The sequence below is a fragment of the Zalophus californianus genome, chromosome 7 (genome assembly GCF_009762305.2).
Source record: "Zalophus californianus isolate mZalCal1 chromosome 7, mZalCal1.pri.v2, whole genome shotgun sequence".
NCBI lineage: Eukaryota > Metazoa > Chordata > Mammalia > Carnivora > Otariidae > Zalophus > Zalophus californianus.
In genome coordinates this window covers 82,117,417-82,144,844 of record NC_045601.1, presented here as the reverse complement: position 1 = coordinate 82,144,844, position 27,428 = coordinate 82,117,417, and the positions used below count along the sequence as shown (strand labels likewise).

At 38.9% G+C, this 27,428-nt stretch overlaps 1 protein-coding gene across 1 annotated transcript; it reads right to left on the bottom strand.

The window, feature by feature from the left end:
• Positions 1-24,561: 24,561 nt before the first annotated feature.
• EEF1A1 (eukaryotic translation elongation factor 1 alpha 1) lies at positions 24,562-26,002 on the bottom strand. Its single transcript, XM_035728576.1, has one exon. The coding sequence runs from the start codon at positions 25,948-25,950 to the stop codon at positions 24,562-24,564; it is 1,389 nt and encodes a 462-aa protein (XP_035584469.1). The 5' UTR covers positions 25,951-26,002.
• Positions 26,003-27,428: the final 1,426 nt, after the last annotated feature.

The window sequence follows — 27,428 nt, the reverse complement described above, 5'->3', positions numbered from 1 at the left end:
TTTTTGTCCCCCTAAATGACACTGATACATGAATTTGTCAACTGAATATGTTACAACCACTCCACTTCCAGATATATTCCCAATGGGCTCTTCTTCTGAGAGTCAGTTTAAGTGAATATGTGTTTACTGAACACTTCCCACGCAAAAGGCTCTGTGTTTATTAACTTTTCTCTATCGGGCTCTGTGATAGGCAACAGGAAGATAGAAAGAGAGGCCATGCATTCTCCTTCCCTGAAGGGCTCACCGTTTAATAAGGAGGATAGACACTACTATGAGAAAAGGGTTGCACTAGAAATATAGCCAGAAAAATCTGGGAACCCAGGAAAGGGACACAAATCCAGCCTGAAGATGAAAGTAAATACTCTCGGGAGAGAAATGCTTGGTGGATGGCAATGGGTAGATGCCAAAAGGCAGGGAGAGCTAAGAGGAGCTGCCTTTAGGCAAGGGAACGACACAGATGAAGGCTTTCAACAAAGCGTGGTACTTTAAGAAACCACAAATTGTGTGGTGTTCTGAGAGCACATAAGAAGGTATGAGAGGAGATAAGGCTGGGAGAATAATACCATGGAATCACATCATGAAGGGTTTTATATCACCCGTCCACAGAAGGTGGCAATGAGGAGCCACTGAATCACTGAATGATGTCATTAGGGAACAGGAGAGATTGTCAGTTAAAAAAAAAATTAAAGGTTCAGGTACCTATTCTATGTTCTAGTCTCCAGTCTCATACTGAGTTTTTTACCCATTCATCAAAATGATACTAGTATTTGAACCAGGGATCATTGCAATGATAATTTTCTAACCTCTAAACAAGATTCAACTTCTACTTCCCCTCCCCTCTGATTATCACTGATTAAATTTGGCAATACCCATGACTTCTTTTCTGCCTTCTATTTCTATTATTTTTCCTTTTTGTTTCTATAACCAATGTTACTTAGCATTACCACAGTACCTTCTAGTGTTCCCAGAATTCTTTCACAAAGAGAAACAATTAAACATGTTCAGTGGTTGTGAAGGGAGCGAGTTTGGAAGTTTATTGTTGACTAAGCTTGGAAATGAGAACGAAATAAAGAAGGAAAAAGAACAACTAAGGAAATATACTCTACCGGGAAACTGAGGGGAGGGAGGGAGGGTGGGAAGGAGGGAAAGGGGCCTTCTTAATAAGCAATCTTTCCCACTCTCTCTCTTTTGAGAAGCCTTCAGAAATAGAATGATTCATTTCATATACACTTGATATTCCATAAATGTCCATAATTATATTAGCAATGAAAACATAATGGAATGCATTGAATCAGGGCTAAGGCCTCACAGGCTCAAATCTTACCAATCATTTAACAATATACAAATGCAGAGCAGTCATGCAGTCAGGTCACCAGGTAAATAAGTTCCATCACTATCATCTCAAACTCTTTGACACATTTAAGGCTGCAAATGTCAATATTCTTCCATCCAAGGAATTTTTAGAAATGTTTTATTTCAAGAAGAGCCAAAGGAAAACCTCTTTGCATTTCAAATACCTTATTTAGGCATTGAGTACTAAGTGTTTTATTTAGAAAAATGATTAATCATTCTACAAGACTTATAAAATACTTATGAGAGGAAAAAAAAGACCTTTAAGTTGGAAAATTCCTCTCAAAGGAATTCTAAATGTCGCAAAGAACATACTGGACCAATTTTTTTTTTTTTTAATTCCCTTTGCATCACAGTGTATAACTCACATCTGGGTTGCAAAAGGGAGGCTGAGACTGTTTACAGATCATCATTATCAGAGACAAAAAAATGTAACTGTAATGAAGTGGGGCCCAGGGTAACGAAATGGCAAGCAGATCTCCCTGAAGGAAGTCCTTGAGTCAGTCGGCCCCCCATCCAAGCCAAAGAAATGGAGCCAGACCATGAAAGCATTTTTGTGTGGATGCATATTAGCTCCCTCCTGCAGAGGCCTGCCTGCAAGAACACAGGCTTCCTGGTTGGTGCTTTCCCATTGTCTCTGCCCCCCTCTACCAGTATGTTTCTTGACCAACTTTATGAGGTTAGACAAGATAAATATTTTTCTGTTAACCTCCTTGTGACTGGAGAAAGTGTGCTACAATCCTTTCACTGAAATGAAGAATTTATAGCTTCCCACCAGTAGTTTAGGTTTATGTTCTGGGCCTTGAGGCAAGATTCTGAGACAGCTTCACTGACCCCACAGCCTGTTCTCCCTACATGTCTCCGTCCTGCCCTTCTTTACAACCCAGTCCTGCCGAACAGAAAGTCCTTCCAATCCCAGCGCCTGGGAAAACCATGGCCAGCCTAGGAGGTTGCGGGAGGCCCCTCTGTGGGACACCCTGGATAAATTAGGAAAGAAGAACAGGGGGTAGGGAGAGGATGTAAAAGAATCCAAAAGCATTGTTCCAAGCAGCTAAGCATCCTGTTCAGTTGCTTTAAATGCCCTCTTCCTCCCTCTAGACCCACAAGAGGAAGTATCGCATTAATTTGTCGCCTTTCCTTTTGAGCAAATGCTCTAGGGCTCAGCTGCCACAGATAGTAAAATAAATCAATGGCTAGAATCCTGCCAAAAGGCAGGCCCTGCTGCAGAGGGTGTTAGGAACAAGAATTGAGCACAATAGCCGTGTTACCTGCAGAGAAACTGCCTTCACCTGTCGACCCCCAGCATTGAATAAGGTGGCTCTACTACGCTTATATCTGTGGTTTCCACAATGGTATGATCCTTCTAATAGTTTTATCTGTCAAGAAAAAACTAAACAAGATTTTCCCCTCAGTAAATGTGCTCCCCAGTAAGGAATAAAACAAAGTCTTGTCAATGACCCTTCTACAAAATATCAAGAGTCCAGGGACAACTGTCCATGGACTAAGCCAATCTAGCGATAAGCTCGGGGGTGACAGAAAAGACACCATCCTTTGTTCTCCAAATGCAAAGAATCTCAGAATATTATAAAGGGTATCCAGTATTTCTTGGGAAAGTAAAGTGTTAACAAAAAAATACTTAAATTCATGATGGGATTTTATTTCCTTTTATATCTTCAGATGGATTTTTCTTTTTAATCTAGTGTTTATCCTTTGTCCTAGAATTATAACTTTACCCTATTAGTCAAACCCTAGATGTTTAAAAAAATTATTTTGGCCAATATTATACTTTTAGAAATTGTATTTTAGGCGCTTGGGTGGCTCAGTTGGTTAAGCGACTGCCTTCGGCTCAGGTCATGATCCTGGAGTCCTGGGATCGAGTCCCGCATCAGGGTCCCGGCTCAGCGGGGAGCCTGCTTCTCCCTCTGACCTTCTCCCCTCTCATGCTGTTTCTCTCTCTCTCTCGCTCTCAAATAAATAAATAAAATCTTTTTAAAAAAAAGAAATTGTATCTCATTGAAGTTCTCATTTGCTCTTTTTTTTTATTAGCAGTGAGAGCTTGATTATTTCTTTTCATGTTTAAGAGCCATTTCTATTTCTTTTTCTCTCTGGTCACATTCTTTGTGCATTTTGTTGTTGTTGTTGTTTTCCTGTTATTTTTTAACTGATTTGTAAAAGCTGTTCATATAACAAGGAAATTAACTAGTTGACTATCTTAAGAATTTAAAATACTTTTCTTCTGTCATTTTATTTGTTTTTACTTTTTATGCTCTATTAGCCATACACAATCTTTTTTTCCAAAACCACTCCTCTTTCTAGAGCTATAAAGGCGTGTAGTATTTCTGGGTTGTGATTGTATGTTCATATCTGTTTCCCTAAAATGAATTCGAAGGCAGGAACTGTATTCACCTTTACAACCTCAATACAGCATCTGGTACATATTGGATGCTCAGTAAATATTTCAGTTATCGCACAACAGAGATTTTGTCTATGTTGTTCACTGATGTATACTCAGCACCTAACCAGAGCTTGGCTCTAGTCCTCAAAATATATTTGCTGAACAAATAAGTAAATGAGTAACTCAAAATAGTTTTCCAGGAAAAACATTAACTTGTGTATTTTTTTATGTCTTTAGAGAAGAAATTCAGAATTTTTTTACACAATGCAGTGTTATCAACTATAGTCACCATGTTTTACATTAGATCCTCAGACCTTATTTATATTATAGCTGTAAGTTTGTAGCCCTTTACCAACCTCTCCTTATTTCCCCCACCTCTGACTTCTAGCAACCACTTTTTTACTCTTTTTCTTAAAGTTTGACTTTTTTTTTTTAAGATTCCATGTATAAGTGATACTGTGCAGTATTTGTCTTTGTCTTATTTCACTTAGCATAATAACTTCAAGGTCCATCTATGATGTAGCAAATGACAAGATTTTTTTTCTCATAGCCGAATAATATTCATGTTCATGTATATATGTATTCACGTCTTCTTTATCCGTTCATCCATCTATGGACACTTAGGTTGCTTCCATATCTTGACTATTGTGAATAATGTCACAATGAACATGGGAGTGTGGATATCTTTCTGATATTCTGTTTTTATTTCCTTTGGATATGTATCCAGAAGTGGGATTGCTGGATCATGTACTAGTTCTATTTTTAATTTTTTGAAGAACCTCTATACCCTTTTCCCTAGTGGCTGAAGCAGTTTACATTCCCACCAACAGTGCACAAAGTTTCCGCTTCCTCCACATCCTTGCCAACACTTGTTATCTCTTGCTTTTTTGAATATAGCCACTGTAACAGATATGAGGTGATATCTCCTTGTGGTTTTATGATTTGCATTTTCCTGATGGTTAGTGATGTTGAGCACTCTTTCCAAGTACCTATTCGCAATTTGTATGTGTTCTTTGGGAAAATGTCTGTTCAGTTTCTCTTGTCTATTTTTTAATTGGATTGTTTGTTTTCTATTGAGTTGAATGAATTGTTTATATATTTTGGATATTAACCCTTTATCAAATATATGACTTGCAAGTATCTTCTCCTATTCCGTAGGTTGTTTTTCCATTTTATTGATGGTTTTCTTTGCTGTGCAGAAGCTGCCCTATACAATTTTTTAACATTTTTATGGAATTAAGTTGCATAAATTCAAGTGATAATTTGAATTTACCAATCCTTTTTAAAAATATGAATTTTACATCACGCTCAGAAATACTTCCCCATGTTCCAATTGTTTTTATCGTTTTCCAAACATTTAAATTTTGTATATATCAGTAATCTATTTTGGAGTGAACTGCAATTTTATAAGGAATCCAACTTTATATTTTTCCAGATGGCCACCCAGTTATGGCAAAACAGTATTTTCTTCACTGACGTGAAATGCCACTTTCACTTTATGCAAAATATCCATGTGAGTACTCAGTCCAGTTCCACAGGTCTGTCTATCTTTTCAGAAGAAATCTATATTGTCTTATTCATTTATTTAACTAAGTTTCCTGAGTGTTTACTATGTGCCACACACTGTTCTGCTTTAGGCACTAGAGATACAGCAGTGTAAAAAGATTTAAAAAATAACAATCATGAGAATGATGATAATAATTAAGAAAAAGAAGAAGAACAAAAGGAACATGAAGATGAAAAAGGACGGAAGGAAGGGGAAAAAGCAGAAATAGAGAAAAAGAAAGGAAGAAAGGGAAACAAGCCCCTTTTCTCTTCTGGGTTTGATTTTCTAGTGAATGGAGACAATAAAAAAAATGAGTTAAAAAATGTAACATTAGATAGTGGTAAGTGCTAAGAAGGGAAAGCAAAGCAGGAAAGGGGGAGAGGGAGCTGGAGGTGTGGCAATTGTAGTATACTGGTTAGCAAAGGTTTCACTGACAAAGGGGCTGAGCAAACACTTACAAGAGATAAGGGAGGGGCGCCTGGGTGGCTCAGTCATTAAGCATCTGCCTTCGGCTCAGGTCCTGATTCCCGGGTCCTGGAATCAAGCCCCGCATCGGGCTCCCTGCTCGGCAGGAAGCCTGCTTCTCCCTCTCTCACCCCACCCGCTTGTGTTCCCTCTCTCATTGTGTCTCTCTCTGTCAAACAAAGAAAATAAAATCTTAAAAAAAAGAGAGAGAGATAAAGGAATGGGTCCTTTGATCTATGAGAGAAAAAACCCAACAGCATGTGATTGCATGTTTGAGTCACTGTTAGGTAAATAATGTGGCTGGAGCAGAGTAAGCAAGCAGGGGAGTAAAAGGAAAAGATACAAGAAGATAGAAGAATGTTGGGGACTGGATCATGTAATGAAATGGAAGTCTGCAGAGGGTTTTGAGCATAGGAATTTTATGATATGCTTTATGTCTTAAAACATTATGATGACAAAAGTATTGAGAGCAATTGCATAAGCTTAAGGTATAGAAATGGGACAAGTTAATTGGTGAACAACAATAGTAGCTTAGAGCTAAATGGTAGAGGTGAAGATGGAGAGAAGTGATAATATTATGGATATATTTTGAAGGTAAAATCAATAGGATTGGCTAGTAAATTGGATGTTGGATGTGAAATAAAGAGAAACCTGAAAGATAAGATTTTTGATCCAAAAACTGAGCAAATGGAATTGCTATTAGTAGATTGGGAAGAATATGGAAGAAACAGGCTTCGGGGAAGTTCAGGATTGCTACAAATTCTTGTGCATTCCACATCTGCACCACAGATGGACAAATTGAAATATTAAAAGCTAGGACCAATTACTATTTTGCTACAATGATTATAATATTCATTAGGGCTGTTCACGCAAACATTCCACTTTTCTATCCAAGTATCTGGTGGTATTACACTTTGCCATCCAATTTAAAGTTAGGTGTAGCCAAGTAACTGGCAGTAGCCAATGAAACTAGTTACACGGAACCTCCATCAACTGGAACCTCCATCAATCCAAATTCCTTAACAACCACAAGGAACAATGCTCTTCTACTGTCTTGTGTTGGACATATAGCTGGAGCAAGAAATAAACTTTGTTGGGTTAAACCACCAAAATTTTAGGGATATTTGTTAACTATAGCATATTTTAGCAAGCCCTACCTAGCATATTTTTACTGATACAGAAATAAGAACTCAGTGTGAGATGAAGTCATGATCTATAACATAAACCATAAATACATAGCATGGCTTAGTAGTCAGGTGGTGGGTAACAAAAAACCTGTTACTGGCAACTGGAAGGATGATGATCAATACTACCTACTGATGATACTTTTGGTAAAAACTGTTTCCTAAAATAACTTGGAAGGAAGACTATATATATTAAGAACTTGTGGCTTAAGAGATCAAAAAATAATGTCACTATGGTGTGTTGGTTGCTTTTCGCTTTATTCAATAAGGTGTTATGAGAAAGAAAGAGTTCATAAAAGAATTTTCTAGCTTTAGGCAGAAGTAAAAGCAAATAAAACGGGATAACTAAATCCACAAATAAAAAAAGCTTCAAGAGGCTATGAATTCCCCTTTCTCAACTTGTAAAAGAAAACCTTAAGGATACCTCAGAATGATAAAGGCCAATTAGAACTCATCAAGGAACTGCTGGATCGTATGGTAGCTCTATTTTAACCTTTTTGAGGAACCTCCATACTGTTTTCCAGAGTGGTTGCACCAGCTTGCATTCCCACCATCAGTGTAGGAGGGTTCCCCTTTCTCTGCATCCCCGCCAACATCTGTCATTTCCTGACTTGTTAATTTTAGCTATTCTCACTGGTGTGAGGTGATATCTCATTGAGGTTTTGATTTGGATTTCCCTGATGCCGAGCAATGTTGAGCACTTTTGCGTTACTGGGTATTTACCCCAAAGATACAAATGTAGGGATCCGAAGGGATACGTGTGCCCCAATGTTTATAGCAGCAATGTCCACAATAGCCAAACTGTGGAAAGAGCCAAGATGTCCATTGACAGATGAATGGATAAAGAAGATGTGGTATATATATATATACAATGGAATATTATGCAGCCATCAAAAGGAAAGAGATCTTGCCACTTACAATGACGTGGATGGAACTGGAGGGTGTTATGCTGAGTGAAATAAGTCAATCAGAGAAAGACATGTATCATATGACCTCACTGAAATGAGGAATTCTTAATCTTAGGAAACAAACTGAGGGTTGCTGGAGTGGGGGTGGGGTGGGAGGGATGGGGTGGCTGGGTGATAGACATTGGGGAGGGTATGTGCTATGGTGAGCGCTGTGAATTGTGCAAGACTGTTGAATCACAGATCTGTATCTCTGAAACAAATAATGCAATACATACTAAGAAAAAAAGAAGAAGAAGATAGCAGGAGGGGAAGAATGAAGAGGGGGAAATCAGAGGGGGAGATGAACCATGAGAGATGATGGACTCTGAGAAACAAACGGAAGATTCTAGAGGGGAGGGGGTAGGGGGATGGGCTAGCCTGGTGATGGGTATTAAAGAGGGCACGTTCTGCGTGGAGCACTGAGGGTTATGCACAAACAATGAATCATGGAACTCTACATCAAAAACTAATGATGTAATGTATGGTGATTAACATAACAATAAAAAAATTTAAAGGGAAAAAAGAATGAATCACTGAATTAAAATCACATGAATTTTAAAAAAAAGAACTCATCAAGGATAAAGTTAGGAGTATGACCTTCAAACTCATTGTTAAATTCTCTAACTAGATTAAGGGAACGAGAAGAGCAAAGAACAACTAAAAGTTTAAGGCTCATTTATTTCTTCCAACTGGAAAAGGGGCTTAGGGGGGAAAAAAAGACCAACGCCTGGTAGGTTCCTGATTAACCGAAGGCGGAGACAAGAGAACTTTAACAAAATGAACTGGTAGGTCTAAAAATGAACCATGTATGGCTATTGGCACACAAAACTGGATAGAATCTATAGATACGGTGCTTGCAATGTTTTAACAGTTATACTACCAAAGAAATCACATATTTGAACTGAAAAAGGCCAGTGACTCTTTAATACTTAAAATGATCTTAGGCCTCTGACTATCCACACTTATAAAGCAGATTGATAAAACTGCTCAGCATCAAAGGCAGACAAATTTTCTGTGTTTGTTTCAGGTTAGATCAAAGAGTAATGGAAATGGAAGAATCTTCTAGAGCAACAGATTCAAGAGCCATGGGGACCAGAGGACCAGAGACTCTCCCAGTGAGCAGAATCAGAGACTGATCAAGGAACATTTATTACTGTCAAGTTAGGCCCGGCTAGATTTCAGAATTGCTGTGGACCTGCAGCTGCTTTGTGTCTCCTACTCTTCCCTCTTTCTAAATGGAAATGTTTATTTTGGGGGAAGAAAAAAAAGGAAATGTTTATTTTGATAGTCCTATCCTTCTTCCACCATTGTATAATGGGTGTGTGGGTGACTAATAATTTGTCCATTACATTCATAGATCTTCAGACTAAAAGGAACCATATCCAGACCCAGTAAAAAGACTAAAATGCATCACTCAGAGATTCTGGACGTGGGGCTGAATGCAATATCTGGATGGAACTTTTGGGTAAAAGGTAGCCAAACATTTGGGGACAAGAAAAGTAAGTGATGACAGTCATTAGGGTTGCTCACTTTAGCTAATAAAAACTGACTGGAAGTCAAAGAAGATTTCACTTACAGGCAATATCTCTAAGAGTGTGGAATTCCCCCATTGATGCAAAGATCATCAACAAAATATTAGTAAACCAAATCCAACAATACATTAAAAAACAATTCACCATGATCAATAGGATTTATTCCAAGAACGCATGGTTAGGTCAATATTTGCAAATCAATCAACATGATACATCACATTAACAAGAGAGAGGATAAAAACCATATGATAATCTCAGTAGGGGCAGAAAAAGCATTTGACAAAGTACAACATCCATTCATGATAAAAACTCTCAACAAAGTAGATCAAGAGGGAATGTACCTCGATATAATAAAGGCTGTATATGAAAAACCCACAGCTGACACCATACTCAATGGTGAAAAGCTGAAAGCTTTTTGCCTAAGTTCAGGAACAAGACAAGTATGTCCACTCTCACCACATTTATTCAACATAGTACTGGAAGTCCTAGCCAGAACAATCAGATGGAAAAAAGAAATAAAAGGCATCCAAATTGGTAAGGAAGAAGTAAAACTTACTATTTGCAAATGGCATGATACTATATATAGAAAACCCTAAAGACCCCCCAAAAAAACCCTGCTAGAACTGATAAAAGTGAATTCAGTAAAGTTGCAGAATACAAAGTTAATATACAAAAGTCACAGAAAAAGAAATTAAGAAAGCAATTGCATTTATAATTGAACCAAGAATAATAAAATACCTAGGAACAAACTTATCCAAGGGTGTGAAAGACCTATACTCTGAAAACTATAAAACACTGATGAAAGAAATTGAAGATGACACAAACAAATAGAAAGATATTCCATGCTCATGGATTGGGACAACCAATATTGTTAAAATGTCCATACTACCCAAAACAATCTACACATTTAATGCAATCCCTATCAAAATACCAAGTGTTTTTCACAGAAGTGGAACAAATAATCTTAAAATTTGTATGGAACCACAAAAGACCCTGAATAACCAAAGTAATCTTGACAATGAAGAGCAAAACTAGAGGTATCACAATACCGAATTTGAAGGTAGACTACAAAGCTGTAGTGATCAAAATGGTATGGTACTGACATAAAATAGACACATAGATCAGTGGAACAGAATAGAGAGCCCAGAAACATACCCATGATTATATGGTCAATCAATATACAACAAAAGAGGCAAGAATATGCAATGGGAAAAAAGACAATCTCTTCAACATATGGTGCTGGGAAAACTGGCAGCCACATGCAAAAGAATGAAACTGAATCACTTTCTAACACCATACACAAAAATAAACTGAAAATGGATTAAAGACTTAAATTTGAGACCTGAAACCATAAAATTCCTAAAAGAAAAGAAAGTAACCTTTTTGGCATCAGCTGTAGAAATATTTGTCTAGATATGTCTCCTCTGGCAAAGGGAAAAAAGCAAAAGTAAACTATTGGGACTATACCCTTCCCCTCCAAAAAGCTTTTGCATAGTGAAGGAAAACCATCAACAAAACAAAAAGGCAGCCTACTGAATGGGAGAAGATATTTGCAAATGACATATCCAATAAAGGATTAATAACCAAAATATATAAAGAACTTATACAACTCTACACCAAAGTAACAAATAATCCAATTTAAAAAAAAAAATGGGCAGAGGACACGAATAGACATTTTTCTTAAGAAGACATACAGATGGCAAACAGCCACCTGAAAGGATGTTCATTGTTAATAATCAGGAAAATGCAAATCAAAATAACAATGAGATATCACCTTACACTAGCTAGAATAAAAAACACAAGAAACAACAAGTATTGGTGAGGATGTGGGGGAAAAGGAACCCTCCTGCACTGTTGGTCAAAATACAAATTAGCTCAGCCACTATGGAAAACAGTACGGAGGTTCTTCAAAAAATTCAAAGTACAATTACAGTATGATCCAGTAATACCACTACTGAGTATTTACCCAAAGAAAATGAAAACACTAACTTGAAAAGGTACATGTACCCTTTGTTTATTGCAGCATTATTTATAATAGCCAAGAAGTGGAAATAACCCAAATGTCCATCCATAGATGAATGGATAAAGAAGATATGGTGTGTGTGTGTGTGTGTGTGTGTGTGTGTGTGTGTGTGTGTAATGGAATATTACTCAGTCATCATAAAGAAGGATATCTTGCCATTTGCAACAGCATTGATGGATCTAGAGGGTATAATGCTAAGTGAAATAAGTCAGTCAGAAAAAGACAAATATCATGTGATTTCACTCATGTGTTGAATTTAAAAAGCAAAACAAATGAACAAAGGAAAAAAAGAGACAAACAAAAACCCAGACTCATAAGTACAGAGAACAAACTGGTAGTTGCCAGAGGGGAGGTGGGTGGGCGAAGGGTGAAATAGGTGAAGGGGATTAAGAGTACACTCACTGTGAGGAGCACTGAGTGATGCATAGAATTCTTGAATCATTACATTGTACACCTAATGTGTACATGTCTGAATCGACATAGATGCCTTTTCAACCAGCCTCCTGATGTTTATCCAAAAAGCTGTCATGCTCTGATCTAATATAACACTGCATGTTTATTACACTTGAATAATAAAAAAAAAAAGAATGCGGGATTCCCCCACATTCCCTTGTTCTTCAGTCTGTTATGAAAGTATATGAGAGAGTGAAGAAGCATGGCACTTCCATGTGCTGGGAAGGAGAATGGAAACACTTGTGAGCAGCTGTAATGACTGTCTTAGTCTCCTTTTCTGAGGGGAGGAGAATAATTATCCCTGAGGTATTCTGGTTTCAGCCCCTCACCCAACAAGCAAAAGAGAAATAAAAGAGCAGAGCCTGCTCACTCCCCATTCCAAATCTACTGGGAGAGAGCAGGAGCTAAAGTTTCAAACAGAAAGGAGATCAGAGTTTTAAAATAAACTCACTTTAAAATCATCAAAAGTGACCCCAATTTTAATCTGTCCAAGATACTATAAGGGGAAATTCATCTGAGCATGGTCCCAGTCAATGACTGGAGGGAAACAGAGCAGTGTCCTATTCATTTCCCACTGAGTACAGACTATTCAAGAAACCAGTTATAGCTATGACCCCATTGGAGAGCTGTTGTGCCAAGATAAATGTGGACTCTGAAAAAGATGAACATGGGAAAAAGGTGAACATGGGATATGATAGAACTGAGTTTGAAAGCAGGTACAGAATGTTTTAAATCTAAGAAAGCGTAGAGTGATACTCAAAAAGTTTAGAAAGGAAAAAACAAAGATGAGTACAGTCTTAAGAGTTTGACCAAGACATGGACTTCTCTGTCATTACTAGAGAAATACCAAAAATAGACGAGCATAGAAATTGATTTTTAAAGTCTCTATCTCAGATCCTGAATTTTCAAACAGGAAACCTGCCTAAATTAGAAACGTACACAGTGACCTAGATGCCAGTGTCCTGGGGTATGAAAATACTCATATGTCGCCATGCCTAAACACAACACCCAAAAGATCAGTTAATGTGTTGGAGCAGACAGTGGGGAAAGTGGTATTCCTTCTGATGCAAAAAGTAAGATATCAATAACTGAGTTTATTTTTGAAAATGGCATTCCCACCCATTAGTGGTTTAGTGGCTATGAATGAATCTCGACTAATCAAAACAGACTTTTAGATGTGTTGAATACCAGAGATCAGAGCATGTCAGCTTTTTGGATAAACATCCAAATCTGTCCAGATTCAGACTGTAACAGTGGACTAATTGGAAGTGTCTGGACAGAGTACCTTATGATCAGGGAATGTAGATTGTCCCTAAAACAACTTAAGCAGGGCAATTTTCCATGAGTTGCTTTGCTCTGAGATCAATCTGACTAAACTCTAACACTTCTCTCATCTTCTTTCAACAACTGATGCTAATAAAAGAGCAGTGATGGCTCATAGACAAGATTTGAAAAACAGGTGTCAAATAGTTGATTTCAGGGGAACTGGCCTAGTCCCTAACCAGTTAGAACAGATAAGACATTATCAGAGCTGCTGGAAGCTCAATCAGCTGCTTCATCAGCTTTTGGGAAGCCTGGGGTAAGCATCTTCCCTGAGGCCTTTTCCAAAACATACTGGCAAGGTAAGACTGCTCTACCTTTTTAGTTTGATGTAATTTTGTTTATTTTAACTTTTGTTAGCCTTGCCTGAGGATACCGATTCCAAAAAATATTGCTAAAACCAATGTCAAAGACCTCACTGTCTATGTTTTCTTCTGGGAGTTTTACATCAATTATATTTCAAAAAAATTTTAAAAGTGTGCTCATAACTACAAATGTTCAGGCCCATCAATCCACCTGCCACGTAAATGATTGGGTAACAGGCAAAGTTAGAAGGCTTTGCAGGAGGAGGTCTGAGCCCACAGCGGAACTAAAGACAACACTTCCAACCACAACAGGAGGATTCAGAAGTACCCAAGAAGGTAAAGAAGTGTGACTGCCCATATCTTAGCTTTCCTATGGTCAAGGTGAACATTTTGCGGGAGGCTACTCTCACGAATGTGAAGTCAAAGGCGTGGGAATCACACAGAAGCAAAAGCATGCTTGATGGATCTTGAAAACCACAAACCAGTTAGGAAAAAAGATTGCCACGGTCCCAAAAGAAACTAGTCCCTGATCCAGTTAGGAAGGGAAAACTCCTGAAATTATCCCTGGTGACAGACTCAGAGTGGGAAAGGGATTGGCGGTGACTAGGCAGCCTCTGCCTCCCATGGGCACAGGAAAAGCTTTCAGAGCTCACAGCCTGGACCCCCCCTCTCCCAGGGACCTCAGTAAAAATAGAAAGGGAATTAAAACACGAAAATAGGACTTCCTTAGCCAGATTTTTGAGATTCTGAAGCAGAGAGAAAGTGAACAATGGACTAGAAATTCTGGTTGGAAGACCAGTCTGGACTGTTGTTCAAAATTAAGTTCTGTGTGTGGCCTCCTTTAAGGCAAAGACAGCTTCTCACTGCCTGAAGAAGCTATAAATGCTATGATCAGTCAACCATGGAAAAATGAAGATCTCAGAAGGTCCTTGCCCAAGTTTTCTGAGCAGTTAACCGCCCGAAACTTTGGTCAAGACCCCTGGAAGAATAGAACTCTCTAAGAAAAGCAGAGCTAAGGTTTAATTTCCCACCAGTAAAGCATGGAGCCTAGAATCCAGGTTCTATCAGAGTAATACAAAATATTAAATGGTGATTTTTCTCCCATCTGAGCAAATTCATATCTAAATACATGTATTGAGTAAATATGTCTCTAATCAAAGGCTTCTCCTGGATACAAAAAATATTTTTTTGTAATATTTGGAAAAGAGGAATAAAAAGAAACAAAATATCTGCATGATTTTACCACTAGAACTTCTGGCCATTACTGCCTAGTTGGTATATGACTTCAGTGAAAAGAGTCATTCTAATGGGTTGGATGGCATTCCGTACCTTTTGAAACAGTAGTAGAGTTGCTCAAAGTTTGGTATAGTTACTCTTATTACACCCAGTCCCATAATATAAATACCACCTATATATTCTGATGACTTCAAAATTTATATTTCCATCCTAGACTCACTTCTAAGCTCTACACATCCAACTGCCTACTTGATGCCTCCACCCGATGTTCACAAATCAAACTTGATATGCACAAAACTCTCTTTCACCTGTGCTCTCCACCTCAGCCAATGCCACCTCCATCACCCAGTTGCTAAAGCAGCAATTCTAAGAATGCTTTTAAGAGTGATCACTCATTCTTCTTATAAAGTAATCATCATCATCATCATCATCATCATCATCCATTCCCAACTCCTATCAACTCTACACACAAAATAAATTTCAAACTCCTCACATTTCACCAGTTTCTCTGCCTCGCCCTGGCCCTAGCCCCTAGCATCCCCCCCTCTGGACCACAATAGCCTCCTAATTTGTTTCTCCTCTTCCTGTCCTGCTGCTGTCTATATTATTTCTCCATTCTCCAGTGTGCTGCTTTCACCCTCTTTACTTTCTCCCATGATTCTCTTCTCACTTCTTTTCCTCTAACTTATAACTGTAAAATACAGAAGCATCACATGCCCAGAGATTCCCAATCAGACTTCTGATCTAGACTAGATTCCCTCCCTGTTACCCTTACTGATAAAGCCCAGTACTTTCCCTCCATAGCTTTTATCAAAGTTTATCTGTTTATTCATGTTATTTTTCCCATTATATCCCACCTTCTGTTTAATTCATTTCTACATGGTGTTAGCAAAGTGTTCAGTAAATATGTATTGCATAAATGAGATGCTCCTCCTCCTCCTAAAGATCGCACTGGAATAATGTTGCACGGGAATTTAAAAGCCATAGACTCCAATCCCTTCATTTTATGATTGAGGAAATCAGCAAGCATCAGGTGCCTCACGCAAGGCCATGCAACAGACCAACCAGCAGAACCAGAATCTGTGATCCTTAGCCCTCGTTTTCCTACAATACTTCACTTAAGTGTAATAAATTTCAAACATTAACCAAGATTCATTTTTTTTCCATTCATTAACTGAGTGCCTTGCATGTTAGCACTGGGCCACAGTGAAGAACAAGATGGACACTGACCCTATGGAGTTTTTAGTTAATGGAAATGGGTTCCTGGCATGAAATATTAGAGACTTAACATTATTTTTTTAAAGATTTTATTTATTTATTTGAGAGAAAGAATGAGAGAGAGAGAGAGCACATGAGAGGGGGAAGGGTCAGAGGGAGAAGCAGACTCCCTGCCGAGCAGGGAGCCCGATGCGGGACTCGATCCCTGGACTCCAGGATCATGACCTGAGCCGAAGGCAGTCGCTTAACCAACTGAACCACCCAGGCGCCTGAGACTTAACATTATTTATAATTCACTGATACTTCACAGGAATTTAAGAATAGTTTCTCAAGGGAAACAGCTTATTATTTTATTCTGATTGAATTCAGAAAAATATTTTTTTCCTGAGTTTAGTAATACAATTCTACATGAAAGCAAGAGCATCTGAACATTAAAGAGCTTAAAACTGATGGACAGTTGGAAGGGAAAAATGAAGGGGGGGGAAGTTAGAGGGGGAGACGAACCATGAGAAACTGTGGACTCTGGGAAACAAACTGAGGGTGCTAGAGGGGAGGAGGGTGGGGGGGATGGGTTAGCCTGGTGATGGGTATTAAAGAGGGCACGTTCTGCATGGAGCACTGGGTGTTAGACGCGAACAATGGATCATGGAACACTACATCAAAAACTAATGATGTAATCTATGGTGATTAACATAACATAAAAAAAAAAAACAACTGCTGGCCAAGCTCATTTTTAAGTCTTTATCTTACAAAATCAATAAAACTTGTCAATAAAAAGGGGAAACATCGATCAATCACTTGAATGTTTTGTTCAATTCAAGTCTTTAGCATCACAATAAAAATTATTTAATGTTCATCTGCACATTTTAATATTATTTAGACTTTCTTTCTTTCTCCTTTCCTATTTCTTTTGGTAAGATCATCATGTTCACTCTTGGTCTTCGGCTTAGCTATCAACTATCAGGCTGCCAAGTGAACTGCTCACAAATCTCTCTGGAAGATATTTTAAAATTTCCTTCTTGTTTATATGCTATCTCACTTTCTGACATTTGCCTTTTCTTTAAAGAAAAAATTTTTAGACTTTGCAATACAACTCTTTTTGTAAGGAAATCGCAATTGTAGATTTGTTTTTAACTCCTGTAAAAAAAGTATTTTTTAATTCCAAATTTTTAATGACTGCTGAGTTAATTGAAAAGCAGATATTTGTACATTAGATAAATTTAAATAGGAACAAATTATGTATTGTGTTCTGTGAAGATTTTATATTTATACCTATATTATGTATATATATATATATATATACACACACACTATATACACTACATTATGTATATATATACATATTGACTAATTGCACATCTAAAGGCTTTTACTTAACTGAGGAAGGGTTAGGTCTACAAATACCTAATAAAGTAAAATGTTTATGCACGAAAGCACTTTCTCTGAACAGAGTCCAGGGAGCTGAAGTGCATGATGCCAGAAATAGGCAGCATTGATGGGGAGGGGGGTTAGGCTGGAAACATGGGGACTTCTCCACTCTTGAAAAATGTTCACTAGATAGGAGGATTAACTTGTTTTTAAATAGAAAAGAAACATGAATATTTAAAGTTGGGTGGGGGCATAAAAGACTATTTCATTTTCTCCTCAGGCCCTAAATGGCCTAGTTTAGCACATGACTGCAGAATCCCCATGTGGGAGACTCATGTGAATTGCTTATTTAACATCTTCAGTGATATAATCCCTAAAAGGAGAAAGAAGCACCAAGATTCATGAGTGTACTGCTACTGGTGTCACAACATCAAAAGGAACCAAGACAGGAATCCAGCTGCTAGAATTTGAATTAGAAGAAGAAACCACTGCAGATTGTTTATAGAAGCACAGATGGCTGAAGAGAAAACAGTCTTACCAGAGCCAGCTTGCCAGGGGAAACACTGGCAGGACACAGTCTCACTTTGTTAACATTTCCCTCCAGTTTGAAAGGGTCCTAATTTCACTGCCGGACAATGATATTTGACACTTTTCATATATGACTTGTATACAGACTACAGCTATAAAAATTTGAACTGGAAAACATCTGGAGAGAGAAAAAAGCGGTTCACCTAGCAGGAGGTCAGGGCACACAATGACCTTTTGGAGCCCTCAAAAGAATTACAGAAGCTTAGGAATGGCCAAACATGGAATGAACTGCCAAGCACGACAAACACATAATTTAAAAAGCATGGTCTGATTCAGGGTTATAAAAAATAAAATCAGAGGAAAGGGATCCATTTGTAGACATTTATGATAATTGTCTATCAAAACCGAGGGTAAAAGTTCACACTACAGCTTAAGTGGATATACAAAAACAATTTGTTTAGGAACAATCTGAACAAATTTGCATAACTATTCATGGAGAGGCATACGATTAAATACATCATGTAGTTTTCCTAATTCTATTTTGATTTTAATTTCTTAAATTTTACATCAAAAAAGAACAATTAACAAAACAAAGTGATACATCATTAACCTCATTCTGCTTTCTAATATAAGAAAGATTTGCATATCATACAATAGCCAGGTCAGGAAATATCTACAGAAAAGAGAAAGGGGTGGAGATAATAATTCTTAAAGCTTTCTATCTTTATTTAGTTTTCTGTTTAAAGTTGCTCAAGAGTCCCAATCCCAGAGTGAGAACGCAAACGCTTGCACGAGCAGACGCACTACACCCAGTTGGAGTCCGGATGAGCCTCAGGCACAAGAAGGTTTGGTTTCTAAAAGTGATGGTTTTTTCTAACTTCAATCCAAACAAACCAAAGAATGTGGGAAGATATGAGGTGTAATTTACCGCCCCTCCCCCCGCCATGTCTACACAGTTTTATATTAGGGAAAGGCTCAAACCAGTTAGCATGGATTTAACTATGTTAATACTATGTTATTGAACTCTGTTCATAAAATGTATATCTGACAGTCTGGAAAAACTAGATGTGAAAAATTAGAACATATCCTTCCACTCAGATTTTCAAGGATTATGCAAATCCCCACTCCTCAGACATTCTTTCAATGCATATATGAAAATCTGTGCATTGAATTTCTTTACATTGACCTTACACAGAAATGAACTTCTACGTTCCCAAGTTCTCTTTATGTGATGCCAAACAATCGAGTAAATGCAAAGGAATTCATTTGGTTTTCTAGGCATTACCATCTGCTCTTCAATCACTCCTGGAAAGACATTCCTACCTTGCATGGTTTCATCTCCTCTTCTGAATTCAGCCAGGATCCTATAGGGCAGGGATTCTCAAGATGTGTTCTAGATCTTCAGTACCAGCATCCCTCACTGAAGGGTCTAGTAGACAGTAGGAAGCGCTTGAAGCCTTCTGAGCATAGCACTTTGACCACCGTGGGTGAGACAAGTGTCCCTAGAGAAGGACTAGATGCAGTGAGACCCATTAGAGGCTGTGGTAATTGTCCAGGTAAGCATTGTTGTGAGTTTGACTTGGGGCTGTGGTAATATGGATGGAAAGCATGCAAAATAGTTAGGAGTTTAAAATGGCTGAATTTATGGAATGGAGTGGAGAGAGAGAATGAGGCAATTTTGCTTGTGACTGAGAGCAAGGACTTCAGAGACAGAGGGGTTAGAGCCTGGGCTCTGCAACATACCAGCTACCTGACCTTGGGCAAGTTCTTTTCTCTGCTGAGCCTCAGACTCTTCCTTAGAAATCATGCTGCCATCATAGGGGTGTATGAAGGTTGAATGGACTCATGTATGATGGGATCGGCACAGAGTCTGCCACGTAGGAAGTCTCGATAAATCCCAGAAGATTTTAAGATGACTCTAGGCTTCCATTGTTCTCCCAAATGGGAAAGAAGGAAGGGAGGGAAGGAAGAAGGAAAACAGAAAGAATTTGGTATGAACACACTTTCGGAAATTAAATTTTAGTTACTTGCTATTTTTAAAAGTGATCTCTATTTCTTACTATTTATGCATTCTTTTTTTAAAAAAAGATTTTATTTATTTATTTGGCAGAGAGACACAGAGAGAGAACAAGTAGGCAGAGAGACAGGCAGAGGGAGAGGGAGAAGCAGGCTCCCTGCCGAGCAGGGAGCCCGATGCGGGGCTCGATCCCAGGGGTGCCTGGGTGGCTCAGTCGGTTAAGCGGCTGCCTTCGGCTCAGGTCATAATCCCAGGGTCCTATTTATGCATTCTTAATGAATGTTTTTCTATGAATTGTCATGTATATCAAAGAATACTGTATCTTCTTCCTGCCCACGCACAAACACACAGATTCATTCCTAAAGCAAAGTGCTGGGGCGCCTGGGTGGCTCAGTTGGTTAAGCGTCTGCCTTCAGCTCAGGTCATGATCCCGGGGGGCCTGAGATCTGTCATTGTCTTTGGGATCTCTGCTTCCGGGGGAGCCTGCTTCTCCCTCTCCCTCTCCCTCTGCCTGCTGCTCCCCCGTGCTTATGCTTGTGCTCTCTCTCTCTCTCTCTCTCTGTTTCTCTGTCAAATAAATAAAATCTTTTTTAAAAAAATAAAGCAAAGTGCTTCTCATTTTTTAAGAACCCACTCTCAGGTATCTTCTCTGCTCCTCCGTGTCACCTTCCTTGTCTCCTCACGTAGAAGGGGGTACTGCCTCCCTTACGCCACAGGTGTGCTTCTTATCAACTGTCACAGAGTCCCCTCACATGTATTTATTTACGTGTCCATGTCTCCCAGAGTGGCTTCCTTGAGAAACTGTTATCACCCTCTTCATTCCCATTAATCAGGTCAGGACTTGCCACAAAGCGAGTACACCACAACTTCATTTCTCTAAAAAATTATGTCCCAGCTATTAACACAAGGTATCTTAATGTCAGACATAAATTACTGTATCCTCTCAATCACACACTATTTTGTCAAATTTACTAAGTGCCAGATACTGTGAGAGACACTGCAAAGTAAAACACATGTTCTCTGCTCCCCAAGGAACTAAGAAAACAAGTGAAGAGCTAAGAAATAAATACATGAAACATTAGGTAGCAATAGTACATCTCAATAAAAGTTCAGGATAACACTGGAAACCATTTCACAAGGCATGAGGTGATTAAGTTCCCAGCAAGTTAGTAATTGACTTTAAGAAGTTCAGAAAATGACAAACCTACACCCATCTGCCATGGTGAGGGATGACATCACAGAGCTAATTGTATTTGACCTTACCCTGAAAAGTATATGCGTTTTGGATGTGGAGAGGGGTCTTCCCCAGACAAGGCACTCCAGGTTAACAGGGCAGTGTGAGCCGAAGCATAAGAGCATGAAAGATGGGAAAAAGAAAAACAGCTTCTGGGGACTGTAAAAAATATCTCATTGGCAAAAGTGCAGTGTTCGAGTATGCAGAGAGAGAGAGAATGCTAACCAGGTATCTTACAGCCAGGCTTTGGGGTGCCAGTGAATACTGGGGAGTCCAGGAGGTGGGGATAGCATGCTAAAAATGTTTTAGTTGGACTGACTTCGTGGTGGTGAACTTGGAAGGAAGGGGAACAGTAGAAGGAAAGAGGTTAATAATCCTAACTTTCATTTATAGAGCCTGCTTTGTGTCAAACATTATAACTATTTTTCATAGTTACCCCAATCCAATAAAGTGGGTGCATTGGCGCTATTTTATTTACCCTCGCTGGTACGTGACACTGTTAGGATTTGATCCTAGGATGTCTAGCTCCAAAACCTATTCTGCATCCAACGCATGCTGCTTCTAAGGCATGGTGTAATAAGGGGCTTTTGGGGTGGCCAGGTGGGTTCAGACACATGGGAAAGACTTGGTATTCATTGATGTGACAGAAAGGAAGTCAAAACAAATTGGAGGCTTTCATGTGTGAGGGATAAGAAAATGATGATGAGATTAATATAGGGAAGGTAAGAAAAGGAAGAGTCTTAGGAGGCAGCAAAAAGATGAGTAAAACATTAAACACATGTCAGATGGAAGCAGGATGTTTAAGTGGAAATGTCCGGTGGCTGGAAATTTTGAGGATAAGCTCTAGTTGTACTTTCGTCACTGGGATGCATCTTGCAGCACCTGCACCACAATGGAAGATGAGAATGTCCATGGAAATCCAGACTCAATCTAGGATCACAAAATCCCTTCCTTCCCAGTTTTTCTCCAAGTTTGCTTAAAAAAATGTGAAACATGAAAAAATTTGTGCATGATTTTGAAGAACTTAAACATTGCGGTTCAATGGAGCAGACATTTTTTCTTCCAACCAACCAAGACTTTCCTGCCTTCCAATGCCAATTTATCCTCAAATATCTTTTTTCCTACCAACTTAAAGTGTGAAAACATATGCTTTCCTCTGCCTGCACTCTGTCCACAGCACATCCTGTAAAACTCCATCCTTCAGCAGTTAACTTATAGCTTTAGAATGATATAGGTCTTAAAATAAAAGAGGGCTCAAGGAAAACAGTGGGTTCTTAATGTAAATATGTCATGAAGCCAAACATTTCAGAAAATATTCAAGTTCTATAATTTTGCTTTTCTTAAAAGAGTCTTTTGAGAGCTGTTGCTTCTTTTTTTTCTGTTCTATTTTAAAATAAGACGTTTGTTCAGTGATCATATCCCTTAGGGTTGCAAATGTAGGCAAGCTGTATTTGGTTCTCCAAGAAAGGTACACAAAACTTAACCTTTGGTATACTCTGGAAAAATGAAGCATTTCCTAAACAGGCTCTCCACAGTTGGGATAAACTATAATACTGAGCTTAGTATATGACTCACTCTGGAAATAAAAGTTTTTAAACCTCAGTAAACTTTTATTTTTAATATGAATATGATCCAAAAGTAGATAATGTGGCATTGTTTGGTAGCTAAAAGCTAGATGGCAAAATGTACTTTAGCCAAGCCATTTCTATGTGTATTCCATAACCTCAGAAAACAGTCCAGTGAATAAAAAATCCAGCATGAATATCTCATATTCTGTCAAAACTTATAATAATGAGGGAGTAAGGAGAATGAATCTTGTAATTTTAGAGCAGGTGGATTCAATTAGGGAAAAAAAATGTTTTTTGGATCCAGAAATTGCGGAGGCATAATGGGTATCTTCTGAGTGAAATAGAAGAGGGGTATTCTTTTATTAATAGCAACACTGAGTATAACTGAAAGGGTAACCAGAAGAGGAAGACAACAGAAAATATATAACCAGCCATGGAAGTTCATTTCAGCAGAGTGGGTGACACTGTGTAACTTATTTCAAAGGGTGAGTGATAATAGGAAATATGTTTCTCTTCTGAAAGAGTTTGGCATTATCTGGTCTCTCCCTCTTCCATTTCCAAATGTAAAGGATGCGTGATGATAAATGTCCAACAGGGATACTTATGTGAGCAGGCCATACCATGTTCTCTAAGAAAGAATCACCCATGTGCAATACCAGCCAGGCTTTCAAAACTCCAGAAAAGAAGTAGCCTTTTCAAAGGATAGCCATAGTCTGTACCTAGAATCCAAAAAGCAGCTCATTGAAGGAATATTGAGCTCAAAATTGACCCAAAAAAGGGATAGCTCAGCATTGTCATTATGTTTAGTTTTTTCATTTAAAGAAACCCCTGAATTTTGTGTACAGAAAAATCGGAGGGTTAGGAAAGATCAAAATGTCTGACAAGCAGAGACATGATCCTGCGAAGTGTTGTTATCTTGATGAAATATTATGCAGGTATTAAAAATGATCATTATGAAACTAAAATGAAACATTAAAGCCATTATGATTTCACAAATATTGATAAGAACACAACATTGATTACAATTTTGGAAAAAACATGCTTTTGCGCAAAGGCTAGAATGGAGTACAGACGGTCCCCAATTTATGATGGTTCAGCTTACAATTTTTTTACTATATGATGGTCATATACACATTCAGTAGAAACTATGAATACACATTCAGTAGAAACCATGCTGCAAATTTGGAATTTTGACCTTTTCTTAAGCTAGTACTACGTGGTACGATACCTTCTCATGATTCTGGTCGGGGCAGTGAGCCACAGCTCCCAGTCAGCCCCATGATCACAAGGGTCAACAACCCACACATTAACAACCAGTCTACTCATACAACCGCTATACCTCTCACTTTCAGCACAGTATTTTTTTTTTCTCATTAAACTTTTGTTTTAATGGGTCTCAAAATTCTGTGACAGATTTTTGGTCAAGTTGTTTCCATTAAAAAGTACTGATTTTATTTTTTTTTTAAAGATTTTATTTATTTGACAGAGAGATACACAGCGAGAGAGGGAACACAAGCAGGGGGAGTGGGAAAGGGAGAAGCAGGCTTCCCGCTGAGCAGGGAGCCCGATGCGGGGCTCGATCCCAGGACCCTGGGATCATGACCTGAGCCGAAGGCAGACACTTAACGACTGAGCCACCCAGGCGCCCCAAAAAGTACTGATTTTAAAAACTAATAACTTAAAACTGCCACATACACACAAAAAAACATGGTCCACAAAACATTCTCCTTTCCTTCTGAAGGTTTTACGATGTATTGTTATCATTAACCAGTCTTTTACTATTAAACTTAAATGGCCAATTGACACAAACAGTTCTGAGACCATTCTTCCACCACTGATTAAGACTGGGGTGGCAGGTATTGGGGATAATATTCATTTAGCCTTCTGAGCTTTCTGGGCAGACTTGGTGACCTTGCCAGCTCCAGCTGCCTTCTTGTCCACTGCTTTGATGACACCCACAGCAACCGTCTGTCTCATGTCACGAACAGCAAAACGGCCCAGAGGAGGATAGTCAGAGAAGCTCTCAATGCACATAGGCTTGCCAGGAACCATATCAACAATGGCAGCATCACCAGATTTCAAGAACTTGGGAGCATCTTCCAGCTTTTTTCCAGATCGACGATCTATTTTCTCCTTCAGCTCAGCAAACTTGCAAGCAATGTGAGCCGTGTGACAATCCAGCACAGGTGCATATCCAGCACTGATTTGGCCTGGATGGTTCAGGATAATCACCTGAGCCGTGAAGCCAGCTGCTTCCATTGGTGGGTCATTTTTGCTGTCACCAGCCACATTGCCACGACGAACATCTTTGACAGATACGTTCTTGACATTGAAGCCCACATTGTCCCCAGGAAGAGCCTCACTCAAAGCTTCATGGTGCATTTCAACAGACTTTACTTCAGTTGTAACATTGACTAGAGCAAAGGTGACCACCATCCCAGGTTTAAGAACACCAGTCTCGACTCGGCCCACAGGGACAGTACCAAAACCACCAATTTTGTAGACGTCCTGGAGAGGCAGATGCAAGGGCTTGTCAGTTGGACGAGTTGGTGGCAGGATGCAATCCAGAGCTTCAAGCAGTGCGGTTCCACTGGCATTCCCATCTTTACAGGTGACTTTCCATCCCTTGAACCAAGGCATGTTAGCACTTGGCTCCAGCATGCTGTCACCGTTCCAACCAGAAATTGGCACAAATGCTACTGTGTCGGGGTTGTAGCCAATTTTCTTAATGTAGGTGCTGACTTCCTTAACGATTTCCTCGTATCTCTTCTGGCTGTAGGGTGGCTCAGTGGAATCCATCTTGTTAACACCAACAATTAGTTGTTTTACACCCAGTGTGTAAGCCAGAAGGGCATGCTCACGGGTCTGCCCATTCTTGGAGATACTGGCTTCAAATTCACCAACACCAGCAGCAACAATCAGGACAGCACAGTCAGCCTGAGATGTGCCTGTAATCATGTTTTTGATAAAGTCTCTGTGTCCTGGGGCATCAATGATGGTCACGTAATACTTGCTGGTCTCGAATTTCCACAGGGAGATATCAATGGTGATACCACGTTCACGTTCAGCTTTCAGTTTATCCAAGACCCAGGCATACTTGAAGGAGCCCTTTCCCATCTCAGCAGCCTCCTTCTCAAATTTTTCGATAGTTCTTTTGTCGATCCCACCACATTTGTAGATCAGATGACCAGTAGTGGTAGACTTGCCCAAATCTATGTGTCCAATGACGACGATGTTGATGTGAGTCTTTTCCTTTCCCATTTTGGTTTAGGTTGAGCAGTGGTTTTCATGACACCTGTGTTCTGGCGGCAAACCCGTTGCAAAAAAGCTTCAGCACAGTATTTAAGAAATTACATGAGACATTCGACACTCTATTATACTAGAGGCTTTGTGTTAGAAGATTTTGCCCAACTGTAGGCTGATATATGTGTTCTGGGCACGTTTAAGGTAGGCAGGGCTAAGCTGTGATGTTTGGTAGGTTATGTGAATTAAATGTATTTTCGACTTATGATATTTTCAACCTACCATGGGTTTATTGGGTTGTAACTATGTCATAACTTGAGAAAGATCTATATATCACATGAAGGTTATGGTGGATAATTGTATGGATTTTTAAAATTTTGTAGATCAATCTTAGTATTGTTTTACAAATTTCAAAACAATTCCTGGACACAAGTGTATTATAGTCAGTTTATATGTCAAACACAAAAATAAAAATTTTGAATTCAAAAGTAAGCAATCTTTTATCTTCATTAAAGAGGTAGAAGACCATAATATTCAGCTGGGTTCAAAGCCTGGCTCTGCAACAGTATTAGTTGTGCAAACTTGGGCAAGTTAACCTTTCTGTGTCTCAATTCTCTCCTTCTTAAATGGAAATACTAATTGAACCAACCACTCATGATTATCATCAAGATTAAATTAGATAATTCATAAAAAGCCTTAGCAGAGTGCTTGGTACACAGGACATTTCACTAAATGACAACTATTGTTGCGAATTTGCAAAATAGAAGGCACATTTATATACACTTGTCTGTATACACATATAGCTATGTGTGCAAGGGCACTTAGCACATGCCTGTGACATACGCTCAGGAAGTGAGCATTATCACATAGTACTCACATAGCTACATTTATTGAGCATGGGCACATACTATGCGCCAAGAATTCTGATAAGAATCTTAAACAACACATATTATGCTTTTTACATGACATGTTAGATGCTCTATATTACAGTATTTCATCCTTACAACACTCCTAGCCTTTAGGAATTATTATCATCATTCTACAGACGGGGAAGTGAAGGCTGAAAGAGCTTAAGTAACCTCCCCCAAATCACAGAACTGCTGAATGGCATAGCGAGGCACAAATAAGGCTTGCTGACACCAAATACACGCTCTTAACTGCTAACCATACTGTTTTCAATAAGTGAGAAATAAAATACACTTAGCTCATATTTCAGCCCAGTATATGCCTCCTCAGTTTAGGGACACTCAATAAAATGGAGGCTCCGTCAATCACCAGTGAGGGTGAAGTCCTGCTGGGCAGCCCCTTGACTTTTCTTCTCGGTAAGAATCTTGGTCCCCCTCAATGAAGCTGCACCCTGCAAAACCCATGGGACTACCCTACTCGAAGAAACGAGGATAAAGAGTAGTGAGGTCATCCCAAACTGGCATTAAAGGAAAATAATTCCCTATTAGAAAGATGTCCAAAAAAAGTCTTCCTCTGCAAATATGTCATTT

Excerpts from the sequence above, each read along its gene's own strand:
- EEF1A1 (XM_035728576.1), bottom strand. The coding sequence starts at position 25,950 with ATGGGAAAGGAAAAGACTCACATCAACATCGTCGTCATTGGACACATA.